Raw genomic sequence first — 13,388 nt, forward strand, 5'->3', positions numbered from 1 at the left:
TGTACAAGGAGTCAAAAGGACCAAGACACAAAACAATGTCGTCCGCTCCATGAAAAGACACCTTTGGAGACCGTCTACATAACACGAAAACACGACTAGATCCATAAATCCATTAAGAGTAGCGACCAGACAATCAAACCGTCGGAGAGAACCGCAACCCCCGCCCCTCCTCTACACCATCAACGAGGCTGCCACCAATGAAGTGGATCAGAAGATGGGTAACCCTTATTCTTGATTCGCACGGTGGCGATCCTAGGCCCCCCACCTCCTCCATCCAAGTGCAATTTCAATCAGGGGAGTCCACTTGTGCCCATACGCTCTATATGTGACTCAAAGGCATCAGCAATCACTTTTCTCCTTGCTGTTATGTCATTCCCTCTTCTTTGAGATCACAGGTACACGCCGCTACAAAGTCGTCAAGTCAGGCGGATTTCACGGGATTCGGTCAACGTTTGTCTTCGCTGGATCCACATGGATCCGCTTTTTGTTCGTTTATCTACAGATTGGATCCTTCCGATCTAAACTTCTCTTCAACGGCGGCGGTTGATGTTCTGGTGCGTTGGTCCTATCGGGCTTTAGCACGACGACTTTTCGACTATCTAACACAACAAGTTTTGCCCGGCTTCAGGAAGGGAGAGACGATGACGACGGCGCGCTTTCGACTCACTTCAGTGTTTGTAGTCGTTGCTAGGTGGTCTACGGATCTGAATGTAACTTTTATTATTTCTGTTATTCGTTGTACTATCATGATTGATGATGAATAGATTGAAAAGTTTTCTAAAAAAAAATTTAAGACACACAATGCGTGCGTGCAGGTTCGTGGAGGCGGTGGCACCAGTCTTCTCCAGGGATGCTTGGAGATCTGTGTGGCAGTCACCCGAAAAGTAAAAGAGCGCGTGCCACATGATCCAGAATGACCTGAATAAACTTGGCGCATCAAAACGTCCAGGGAACAAAACGTGGTCCATCGTGCAGTGCCCACGCGCACAGGCGAGGTATCAGCATATATACCTTTCACGCCCTTCTTCCCACGATAGCATTATATATGTTCCATATTGCAAATACAAACAATAATCCATACATACATAATATGGTTACGCTTAATAGGTACTACTCCCTCTGTAAACAAATATAACATCGTTTAGATCACTAAAATAGTGATCTATATGCTTTTATATTTCTTTACGGAGGGAGTACTAATCAAGCTAAGCATGAATGCATAATGGAATACTCTTTTCGTAAATAAATATAAGAGCGTTTAGATCATTACAGAGTGAGTATGCTTTACTAGCAGACTACTTATATCGTTGTTACTCTTAATGAGAACGTTTTATGTGCGTGCCGGTAGGTGAGAGCTAGCCCGGCAATACGAGGACATGCATGCACGCCTTTGACTCCAAAACGGTCGGCGCTGGCAACGACCTCGCCAGCTCTAGCCCCAAATCATCATCTTCCAACCCTAAACTTATCTACTTAACTACCAGTTCCAGCACACAATCAGATATACTAATAAACAAATCACTAGACACTAAAGAATTTTTATTTTTTTGCGGGTAAGACACTAAAGAATTCTCCTGGTTGTGTGACTTTTCCTCCAAGGAGAGCAATAGAGAAGGATGGGAGGAGATATGCTTAGTTTTATTTGCTCTAATGATTGATAGATCGAATTTGTTTCATTATTGCATTCATCATTGCTTTATACTACGTTGATCTTATATTGGTGAGAAAGCGTTTACTTACGGCTTTGTATTTTTAGGTTATTTATCTTGGCCAACATACATGTTTCGGTGGTTATACGACGCTATAAAATAATGGGCAGATTCTGCTTTTGCACGTAGGCTTGCCTTGTGCTGACCAGACGCACACGCACATGCATGTGTTCATGCGTGCATTCACCACACTCTCACTGGATTAACAAAGTGATTGTGCGGTACTTTTCTATCTAGTAATGACTTTGCTTCATTGAGAGAGATACTTTCACTCCCATCACAAAACAGCACAGATTCTTCTCGCGATCGGCTCAGAGCTTGGTATAACTTTTTTTTTGAGACATGAGCTTGGTATAACTTAGTGGACAAAGACAGGTGTGCCACATCTACGAAATAAGTTAATCACATTGCACCACTACTAAGACCACCAATTAACGCGCATGCTCTTTATTCGCGTATGAATATTGTACTGAAGTTTCATAAAAAGGAAAATTGTGAAAATATTGTGATGGTGAATTTCACAATGTTATTTTGTGTTTTGAAATTCCCGTTTTAGCAAGATATATATTGCCGCATACCAACAAGTTTCCTGTGCCACTTTTAACTAGATTATGCAAACAATTCATCTCTCTAGACTACATCTGCGTCATTCTGACATGATGGACCCACTTGTCATGGTGATGTAGCGCTCATTGACACTAGTGAGTTGCATGGCAACTAGGATGCACATTTACCTGATACACCATAGTTGGACGTTGTGGAAGCTGCATTAGATAAAAGTAATTTAGTGTTTGCATAAGTTTTTTTATAAAGGGTATTTTTATTGACTCATAATATAGCATCAATGGATACAATTATAATGAGCGACACACTCACACGCACACGCATGCACATGCCCACGCACACGCACGTGCGCGCGCGCACACACACACACACGATCTTGCTGGCAAAGAGCCAAGTCATACTAGACCGAAGCTATGCCTAGGTGGAAAGAAAAAGGAAAAACATCCCAAAGCAATAAAAATAGTGATCACTGATGTACAAAAACAAACATCGGCTCCAACTATCTCATGACAACATAAAAACTACGAGAGAGGTTCTTCAAAAGTGATGCCTCCGGAAAGAAATCAACACACAAGTGAAGCCGTCACCGGATCCAATACCCAAAGGTCAGATCATGGATTTTCACCCTGAAGATCAAGTCTGAGCAAACTCCGAGCAATGCCTTCATTAGAAGATAAGTGTTCGCATAAGTGGATGTCAATAAAGGTTGCTTTCTTTCGTTCTCATATAGCCGTTATATTCTTATTACCTGGCACATGTTCAACCCTTTTAAGCAGCAAATGGGCGGTCCCGAAGCACAACTTGTTTGTTCTTTTTGTGTACTTCAAGTTACACACCAATATGCACAATTTGGGATCGAATGATCTCTTGAAAGGCTCTCCTTTGCATCTCAATGCCCTTTGAAAAGCAGTTTCCTTTTGGAATAGAATTCTGAATTATCGGAGAATTGTCCTTTGGCGGAAAGTTAAGGATGCACTCTCTAAGTAGCTAAATTTCACCTACAAAATTACACATCATATATATAGTCACCACAATCTTGCCAAGAAAAGAGACAAAAGAAGTCGTGATGCGATGAAAACCAGGACACACTTTGTATCTTGTATAGAATAATATATGCTGTTAACACAGTTGCTTGGTGGAGCAACCTTTTGTTTTTGTCTCTGACAATTGCTTGTTGGAGCAACCTATGACCATTAGCTGTTATAAACTGCCCACCCAAGCAACCTGCTGGAGAAAAAAGAAAAAGAAGTACCTGCCTTGCCCAGATCATGGCAAGCAAGCACATATCCATCAACAGAATATACTATATATGTTCAAAATCAAGCAACCTTTTGTACAAGAAAGGGACCCTCTCCTATACTTCCTAACGTAACAATGTTTATACAATTATGTCTTGAAAGAATCAGTGTTTGTTGTATCCTAATCTTCTTGGTTTGTACACTGCAATGCATCAGCTACGATGAGCTGCTGCTGTGTCCTACACTAGTGAGATTGTTCCCGAACCCAACGCCGAACCATCTCCGGGTCGTGTCGTGGAGCAGAGTATCATTCACCTCGCAAAACTTGTGCGTCCAACCGACCGGTTCGACGGCCTCGAAACCGAGGCCGGGGGTCCGGTCCTTGGACTGAAGGTTCACCGGGTCGGTCCAGTCGGCCACGTACGTCGACACCCGGCGCCTGAACTTGACCTTGAACTCCTCCCAAGCTTGGTACTTGTAGTGGTTGACACGGACCCGCTTGCTCCACTCGACCCGGAACCCGGGGCGGAGCGTGAAGTGATGGATGGAGTTGAGCAGCGAGTCGTCCGCCGCGTCGAGCCGGAGCAACGACTTGTGCCGCTCCTCGACTCGCCTCCGGCACGTGTATCCTTGGGTGACCCCTTCCTTCGGGTTGGAGGTCTGGCCCGAGGGTCCGAAATCGGCGCACCTCATTGACACCCGACCAATGTCTGGTTCGGCTGATGATACAACCGACCGGAGCATGGATTCGGTCGGGGTCTCCGTTTGGTTCCATCTTGGGGAGAAGATGAACTCGTCGACGTCGATAAATGCCACCCACTCGCACGAATCTCGAAGCACCGCAGCGCTGTGGGAGAACCCGGCCTCCTGGGCCTTGGCCCACGGCCATGTCACGGTGGAGATGTTGTACCCGGCTGAGTTGAGCTGGTGGACCTGGTCCTCCAGGTCATCCTCGCTCCCGTTGTCGTAGAGGTAGAACCGGTCCACGCCCACGGCCGCGTGGTACACCACCCACTCCGGCAGGAACTTGGCCACGTCGCGGACCATGGTGCAGGCGCATATCAGCTTCTTCTCCGGCGCCGGCGTCGTTGACGATCCAGAGCGCGGCGGGGTGTACACGGCCAGAGACGGGAGGGGATCCTCGCCGGCGACGGCGAGCGTGACGCGGAGCTCCTGGGATGCGGCGGTCGTGGGCGGAGGCGGGCACCGGAAGACCTGCTGCGCCGAGGTGGCCGCGGGGAGCGAGGCCACGACGGCGTCACCGGCGCCGGCACCCGCGCGGCGGTAGTACACGCACCGGACATCAGAGGCCGCCCGGTTCACGCCTTGCCGCGGGTTGACTCCCTTGGCGAAGACGAGCACGTCGCCGCCGTGGACCACCGCGGACTCGTACACCAGCCGGCCGCTCCACCTCAGAATCTCGGGCGATTTGCCATGACTGGTGGCGGTACTAATCTTCGACGACGACGAGGAGGAGATCACGAGCCGCGGCGCGCGGAGCCGCCTCTGGCTGCGCGCCGGCACGGGCACGACGCAGAGGTACGCGCGGCGCCCGGACGCCGGCAGCTTCCCGAGCGCGCGCGCAGGGGACGACGCCCCGCGGCCGAAGGCGCACGTCGCGTTCCCTCCAGCGTCGTCTTGGGCGCCGGGGCGGAGCAGGACGAGCACCTCCCAGTCCGGCAGCAGCACGGCCTCGGTCTCCAACGGCGGCGGCCGCGACTTCCGTCCGGCTGCGGGCGTGGCGGTCGCGGTGGTCCCTTTGACGGCGCCGAGGCGGACGTGCAGCCGGCGAGGCGGCACGAGCTGGAGCGCGCGCGCGGGCGCGGCGAGCAGGCCGGCGGGGTCGACGCGGCTGAGGCAGAGGACCGCAGCGAGCGACATGGCGACGGCCGCGGCCGCGATCAGCAGGCGGCACCGCGCCACGGCGTGCCGCCGGCGCGCGTGCAGCTGCATGGCCCCCGTCGGCGGCGGCGGCGGCGGGGATAAGATTAAGGGACGATCGCCGGACACGCACGCAGGCTACCGGCCGCGGCAGCAACAGGGCGAAAAACCAACGGAGTCTTCCGGCCGGGCAGTCAGAGGCCGTTCCCCTCGGGTTATATACGTGGCGTTGACTCTTCCGGAGGGCGCCGTCCGGCGGCGAGTTTGAGTTGGAAGCGGCTGATTAGTTTAGGAAAGCTCGAGTAGCCGACGTAATTATAGGAACAAACTCGGCGACGGAAGAGATAAGACGTAGATAAAGGAGGAAACGCAACCAAGTTTTGAGAGTCCTCCGCGACTGCACTCTGTTTTGAAAATTGCAGTTGCCTATCTATTAACAAACTTTGCCCTACAAAAAGGTTGTTTTCACTGCATACCTTTTTACGGGCTGAATAAAAAAAATCAATTTGTGTGACTAGGGGAGTGCTTTTTAAATTTACAAGCTGCCTCTTGAACTCTTCTTCCTCGTTTCAATCATTCTCAACTCATCTAGATGTTGGCTTTGTCGCCTGGGGATTGGTTCTTGGATCACTCACACCATTTAGAGTATAAGATAGTGCACTAACACATGTCTTTGAGTGACTCTCCACAAAAGATGTAACATCAAAACTATGGTAATTGTACCGAGCGAACGTTCGCTGTTAGGGGCTGTCAAGCGAACCATCTTTGCTGGCAGTTCTAGTTATAAAACGAGATCAAACGACGGTAGTTTGAAACAAAAATTGCCTTCTCGGGAAGAACTATCATGTCGCTTGTTGAGACTGCCAACTCTCCCCACTCACTCACAACTACGACTCCAGGCAATCGTTCGCAAATACCACCCTCCCTGACAAACGTTCGCCAATTAAGGGTGTCCTAAAAGTAACAACAATAAGGTTGCTCCCATCACCGATATATTGAGAATATACTAGAGTTGCTTAATTAATCACCTATCAATTTAATTTTGGCTCGGGGTTGAAGTAGTTTGAATCAGAATTTTATTGCATTATTTTACGACTCTATGATTCAAACCGACTACTTCGGTTCTACAATTCTGCTTAGTGTAATCTCCATTTGCACGATTGCATCAGTAAAGATTACATGATTTGCAATCCTACCATCGGGGCTCCAAATCCGACGATTCCGACTATCTTGTTTTGGCTTGATGCAAATATTCTGGTCATCTCACACTCACCCATGCTCCACCGGCACGTCTTCGACTCGGTCGCTGAGTTGTACAAGAGGCCATGATTTACTGGTGGCTGCTTTTACTTTACCCCATCTTGGCGCATTGGGTAGATCTTCATTTGTTCATTGCTTTGGCCCTTTCGAGAGTGGTCATGGAGGTGTTTAATAATGGCTCCCTTGGCTTTGATGGTGCGTGCGTCGATAGATCCAGTGGCAAGTGAGGGCAGACAGGTAGGCCTTCATTTCGCATCACTTTGGTCCTTTCGACGTGTTGGTGGTGGTGCTCAATATGGTCACTTCCCACCCATTCTTCGCCATCGGCCGTGTTTGCACCGTTGAACCCACTGACGAGATCAGGTAGGTAGATTTTCCTTTTCATCTATGGATGCACGAGAAGTTTGACCATGTGTTCCGTTGGGCCGGTGGTGCTTCGGCGCAATGGCGCCAATTTGGTTATTCCATTGACTCAGGCAAATGTCTAGTGTGATTGACCCAACGTTGACGTCGTCGTCACTTGTTGGATGACTGCATAGATGTTACTTTCTCGTCCATCGGCGATGCAGAACCCTAGCGGCGGCAACATTAGCATGCCATCGGCATGCGCAAGGTCACGCGTAGTCAAAACCATGATTTAGAATCGGATCGGAGCTTCAATAATAGGATCACAACTATAGTGGAAACCTAGATTCTACTCATCAGAATCGTAGAATCAGAGGGGCTAGTCTGGGTCATAATGTCTCATAGCATCGTATCATAGAATTGCCGTTCTGACAACTTGCTGAGATGGCGATGCTGGATTACTCCCGAAAAAGGGGCCGAGGACATTTCTAGGAACTTTCCTGCTCCTCATGATCACACACCAAGTAGCCATTACGAGTTTACAACTAGTCGTCGGAACGGCCGGAATGGTCAGAGAACCTAAATGCAAAATCCTTTTTGTGGAACGAGTATCCATACGCATGAACCGATGCATGCATGATTGCAGCCCCGTGTTGGTTGCCTGTCTACACGGGCACACGGCCGGGCAGGCAAATTGAAACGGGCGACGTCGACGGCCCGGTGGAAAGCAACGGTGCACACCCGTCCCGTCCCGTTCCCGTCCCGTATATATGCGAATTGGTGTGGTGAGAACGACGTGGTTTGTCACATTTCTTCGCGCGACGAGGACGATGGACGGTATTATCTCGAGGGATATGACCTTGCGTCTTTTGCCCGGTCGAGAAAATTGGGCGGTCAATTCTTCCTTGTCGGCCGCGGCTGTCGTCCATGCGCATGTACTGTGCTGGCAATTGACATGCCCAAGTGGCACGGCTGTACATATGAGGCCGGGAAGTTTCGTTCGGATAGATAGATGTTACTACTACTTGGCGCCATGTCCGCCGCCCAATCGAGCTTGGCCGATCCATGGCCTGAGCGCGACGTGCCGGCCTGTAGACGTTGCGTCGATCACAGGACGATCGATCGATCGGTTGCCATGATTCAAGCTTGTGTCCAATCGGTCAGGCTGGGCGACGATCAAGCTTGTGACACAACACGCTATCACAGTCCCCGTCACATGACCGGCGTCGGACAGAATAGATCGATGGCCGACGAGGCGGCTCCGATTGATCGATCGTGCGGTTCTCGGGTGACAACGTTAACGGGTCATGCACTCTCAGAAGGAGGAAAATATAGTAACCGGTCAGGCACGCTGGCGGGTCTGGGACGGTACGTAGACCGAGGCTGAGCCACCGAGGTGAAGCGGTTGGAGTTGATTAGAGTTCTCTTCTGTTAGCTTAGAGAAGAAGGGTCCGTCGTTACCTTTCTAGCTGGCTGCCTATGGTTGCCGCCCGGTGGCTACGTGCTTCAGACCCGCGATGGACGCCGCGTTGACATACCAAATCTGAATATTGTAATCTGATGCAGATCTCGCTCGATTAATCTAGGGAGCCATGCGTTTTGCATCAAATGGTTAATTGCTAAGAAAGTAAGGAAATTGGTAGAGGAAAGGAATGGGAATGTTCCACTGGCCAGATACCAAAACCACTATATCTAACCAAGTTTTTGCCTTCACGTTTCACCACTTGGGTGAAAGCAACTTGACAAGCTGTGGGCTGCCGACACGTGTATTAATTTGGGTTACAGGGGTGTACAAATTCATTGTGACTTTAGATTTTTGATGTAAATTTTGTTAACTGATTCGCATTTTTGTGTGTGCACTTGGGGTGGCTTCAGCGATTTCCTAATGATCCGGGGCAGTCTGTTTGATTTGGATTTGTTTCTTGCATGTGTGTGTTGACTGGCCTGGGCCGATTTATGGTGATGCGGTTATTGCATAGACTCCCGTTTCTCCCTCTCAATTTTCTCCGTGTGTCCCTCTCTGTCAAAGGCTCGCGAAGCATCCCGTGGTTGCTCCACCTCCACCACCCACCGCTCAACAGCATGTCGCCGCTCCACCGCCGTGGTCGTTTATAAAAAGCTCTTGTCCCCTCCCCTTGAGTTCACTGCGCACGTCTCCCAGATTCTCGGCGACGCAAAACCCATCGTTCCCGACTTCATTGATGGCCGATGCATCGCCGGAGCTCTCACCAGCTAGGCCGTCCCCTTCCTAGCGCCGGTCGGCGTAGCTCTCTCTTCCACTTCTGCGCCCACCTCCTCCCAGCCAGGCGCTCCAATCATGGCGCAGAGGCCGGATCGAGCCCATATGGCGTGGCGGCGGCCGAATTCACAACGGCGATGACACCCAGCGGTCCCCGCTGGCCCAACCAAGTTTGTTTTCCTCTCCCCATCCTCTCCCGCGAGCACCCTCGATTTCGTCTCGCCGGTTCAGGCCACTCGCAGCAGCCGACCACCTGTAGCAACTAGCAACTCCATGGCTGTCGCCGCCTTCTAGGTTGTGGCGGAGCCCCGCTCCAGCACACAACGCATGCCGATTCACTTCCGTTCCTTTACGGAACCATCGCCAGCCTACCGGAAGGGAAGGCGACGGCCGGTGCCAAGGGCTGCAGAGTGGGCACCGTGCTGGCCCTTGCCATCCCCTCCCACTGACAGGGCTTTCCATGTTTTATCCCCATTACCATTGACGAGGACAGATCATAGGATACCAGTACCACTGCTGGGAGCCTGGGACATGTACTATCATGACAATGTCAGGAGAACCTTCATCTCTGGGCATGAGATGCATATGCATTTCCCAAAAATTGATCCCGTGGACAAGATCAGGTGGATTACTGTAACTGCTCTTATATCTTGGTTGATATTTTCCATTTTTAAATTAGCGACGACAAGTAAGAAGGTGATTTTGATGTGAAAACAAATAGAAGGAAACACTCCTATATGTAGCAACCACAATTTATTATTTATAGTTAGGCACAACTAAAGTCTCGAGTGTTCAACCCGTGGATGAGCTTTTTTTAGCTCTCATCTCTATATGGATATGCTTTTTTTCAGGTTAGTGATTCAGGAGTTCCTGCCAAGACTGGCTTTTGGAAGTTATGCTTGCTTCACTAGTTGGGTTTAACAAGGACATAATCAATTCTCTGTTGGTAATTAGAAGAAAAAATCTGGTTCAAGAAAACTTCTCTTTTGCTTATTTGTTTGTTTCTGAATTTTATTAATATTTTTCCATTTTCATTTTTTCAGGTTAGTAGTACGGAAGTTCCTGTCAAGAATGACTTTTGGAAGTTATGCTAGCTTCATCAGTTGGGCTTTCTGTACAAAACTAAGATAACTTATTTTGGTACTTGCGATTAGTATTACACAGATGGGTGATGCACACATACTTCACCCGATGTATCTGTTCATGTATGTTGTTATTAGCTAATTAGACAAAATTCCTCTGTTTGTATGGTGTTTGTGATGATGCTATCAATTCACTAAACACTAAAATACCGGGTTGTGCTTTCAAATCTAGCAAATTAATTTTCTCTATTGCTTCTTTTCCAGGCAGAAGTATTAGATCTATTCTGTGCCATGAGTCTTACTGTCAAAACAATTATATAAGCATCGCCTGATGATTATAGGTAACTCATATTAAGAACTTTATTTTAGCAGCACAATTCGGATAAATTTGCAGTTTTGCACCAATGAAAAATGTATTACATACCAGATACAAGATAGAAGCCAGGCTGAACATTGTGATCCTACAACAGATATGCCGAGTGCTTCCTCATGAAATGGATAGTAGTGTCGCTGATGAAAAAAGTAGATCGGCCAATCTAGGTAGCATCAGAAGTGGTCTCCATCAGAAAGTAAACTGCCTAATGCCATCTTCCGAGAAGGCTGGACATGCAAAAATTGACAAGAGAGTAGTGTTGGACAGTTCTCTCTGCAACAATGAATAAATTCATTTTATTACTGTATAGCCATGGTGGTAATCTTTTTTGGATAACAAGAAACAATGTGCTCAAATAATCTCAGCAGAGATAACATTGCGGTCTATCAGGAAAAAAAGTTAGCTATTTAATTAAATAGAAAACTCTGTCACTCATTGCAACAGATGCTAAACAATTAGACTAAATGACAGAAAAATATATATAGAGTAGTTACATTTCTTTATCCCAAAAACAAATGATGGATGTTAATAGTACAAGAACACGAGAATGACAAACATAAATTGATCACATATATTATCACCACGGGTCGATTTAATTGGTGGTAATTTTTCTCTGTGATGGAAACAAAGTGGAATCAAATGATTCAAACAACCAAAAGAAAGGGAACAAAGGATGCTTACTGAGCTGAATGAGTTAGGGTGCTCTACTACTGGATTGAAAGTAATAATAGGTAGATCCAGCGACTCAGTGGCAGATGTTAATCGACCCCACAATGTTAGGCAGCCGCCTGGCTTTGCCCGGAAGTCACCACTAAAATTACAATAAGAAATATGAAGTAATTTGTATCTTCCATGCTGGGGTTGTACCAGTGTATTGACTCCATCAATGCACCAACCTGGAAGAAGAAGAACTGTTTGTGGAGTGGGGAATTTCTTTTCTGAGGAGAAAGATGTTTAGTACGTCTCTAAGTTACTGAACTGTCCCCCTAGACAAAGATGAGTTTAATATTGCCCGTTGACACAGAGAAGGCCTACTATCACATACCGCTTATTGGACAGTCTAACATTATTTTCATTCCAAACCCCACATATCCAGCAAAGAAGCTTACATCCAAGAGAAAGCTACAAATTGGATGATTGGTCTCTATGAAATTGATGTTATACTTACTTTATTTTCGAAAAGGGGATTACCCCGGACTCTACATCAAATGATGCACACAGCCGTGCCATATTATTAAACATAAATCAAGTTCCTGTCAGTGAGTTCCAGACTTATTTCATCAAGTAGTTTTCTTCTATTTGAACTCAGTTTCTTCAATTGCTCTGAGCCGTGAGCTTATATTAATCGGGAGCTCATATATATTTGGCGTTGTGAACTCATTTTAGTTTTATTTATGAAATCATTATGTGAACTCCTTACTTTTTTGGAGGAGATGTGAATTCAGATTCATGTATGAATCATGGTTGAAGTGTCCCTTGCCAATGTACGGAGGGCTACATACGTGTGCCACTTCTACCTACAATTCCATTGCTGCCTTTGAATAAGCTACAACAAGTGCAACAAAACAGATTGCAGCAAGTAGCTTATGGACTGAAATTTGCAATATTACTCATTTGTCATATTGTCGCTCATTTGATCCTGGCTGTGAAACTAAATGTGACATGCTTTTCTTCATGTAATTTCCAAATCGCAATCCATAATCAAGCAAAAGATTACAACAAACGTGACTTACATGTTGCTTGCATTCAACATCTTCAGGATCTACACACGCACCCATCTCTTCCTCCGGCCGCTGCTGCCGTCACGCCACTTGTTCAGGACCTGCACAAGCCATGATCTTCTATTCAGCACAACCCTCACCACTAGAACACTTCTCCAGCAGGGGAAGGCGAGCTGTGCCAATGAGCCGTGGGGATGGCAAGCACCTGCAGAGAGCTGCGCTATCGCGCGCAGGCGTGGGGGAGAACCCGCAGCGAGCTGCGGTATCTAGCGCAGGCATCCGTGAGGCAAGGAAGAACTACGCCGGCGCCTGCAGACGTGGACGAGAACCGGCGGCGAGTCGCAGTGGCTCGCTCGGGTATCAGCGTGGGTGAGAACCTTCGGGGAGCTACGGTTGCTCGCACAGGCGTGGGCAAGCTAGGGCGGAGAGCTGTGGTGGCTTGCGCTGGCAGCGATGAGGTTCGACGACGAGCAACCCGTGACGGCAAGAGCGAGGTAGCCTGAGAGCAATCCTTATCCAACCAGTCCACACGCATCAGATAAGGTTAGATAGGATCAGGGGCACTTTGGTCCTTTCAGGTGCCTAGAAAATGGAAAAGAAATAGGGAAAGTAATGGAAAAAGGAGAAATTGCATGGTAATGAAAGTGAACATGAATTGGACGACATTTTTTCAAGCAAATCTTGACGGTGACAATTCTGCGAAGCCCCATGTTGAAAGTGACAAATAACCAATTTTCTTTGAAAAATAAGATAATTCTAACTTTCTTTTATTGTCGGTTTGGCCCATGTTCAAATTGGGCCACAAGGCAGTCAACTGCTTGCAATTGACTAGGACTAATCCATACACCAAGCACTCTCACAATCATCCACAAAGGTTACTCAACTCCTTGATTTTCTTGTAGATTGCTTAGTTAATTCAGCGTATTTTGCTCTATCTAGCCTCAATTTGTTTGAAGTGACTCACATGCTAATTATT

The 13,388-nt window shown here is 47.8% G+C and overlaps 1 protein-coding gene and 2 long non-coding RNA genes across 4 annotated transcripts; 1 reads left to right on the forward strand and 2 right to left on the reverse strand.

Annotated features, from left to right (window-relative positions):
- Positions 1-80: 80 nt before the first annotated feature.
- LOC123159056 (uncharacterized) lies at positions 81-10,569 on the forward strand. Of its 2 annotated transcripts, XR_006479461.1 has the most exons (5): positions 81-554; positions 629-710; positions 816-995; positions 10,088-10,182; positions 10,280-10,569. It is a non-coding gene; the product is annotated as an uncharacterized lncRNA (long non-coding RNA). The 2 variants fall into 2 exon arrangements; XR_006479462.1 differs by lacking the exons at positions 81-554; positions 629-710; positions 816-995 and adding an exon at positions 7,747-9,859.
- LOC123159055 (uncharacterized) lies at positions 3,281-12,906 on the reverse strand. The gene is made up of 4 exons (XR_006479460.1): positions 12,618-12,906; positions 12,425-12,513; positions 10,743-10,964; positions 3,281-3,525 (listed from the first exon to the last, which is right to left on the reverse strand). It is a non-coding gene; the product is annotated as an uncharacterized lncRNA (long non-coding RNA).
- Positions 3,570-5,645, reverse strand: LOC123159054 (glycosyltransferase family 92 protein Os08g0121900). The gene has a single exon (XM_044576855.1). It carries the CDS (start codon positions 5,462-5,464, stop codon positions 3,728-3,730), a length of 1,737 nt encoding a protein of 578 aa, XP_044432790.1. The 5' UTR covers positions 5,465-5,645; the 3' UTR covers positions 3,570-3,727.
- Positions 12,907-13,388: the final 482 nt, after the last annotated feature.

Source organism: Triticum aestivum, chromosome 7B (assembly GCF_018294505.1).
Source record: "Triticum aestivum cultivar Chinese Spring chromosome 7B, IWGSC CS RefSeq v2.1, whole genome shotgun sequence".
Classification (NCBI taxonomy): Eukaryota; Viridiplantae; Streptophyta; class Magnoliopsida; order Poales; family Poaceae; genus Triticum; species Triticum aestivum.

Excerpts from the sequence above, each read along its gene's own strand:
- LOC123159054 (XM_044576855.1), bottom strand. The coding sequence starts at position 5,464 with ATGCAGCTGCACGCGCGCCGGCGGCACGCCGTGGCGCGGTGCCGCCTG.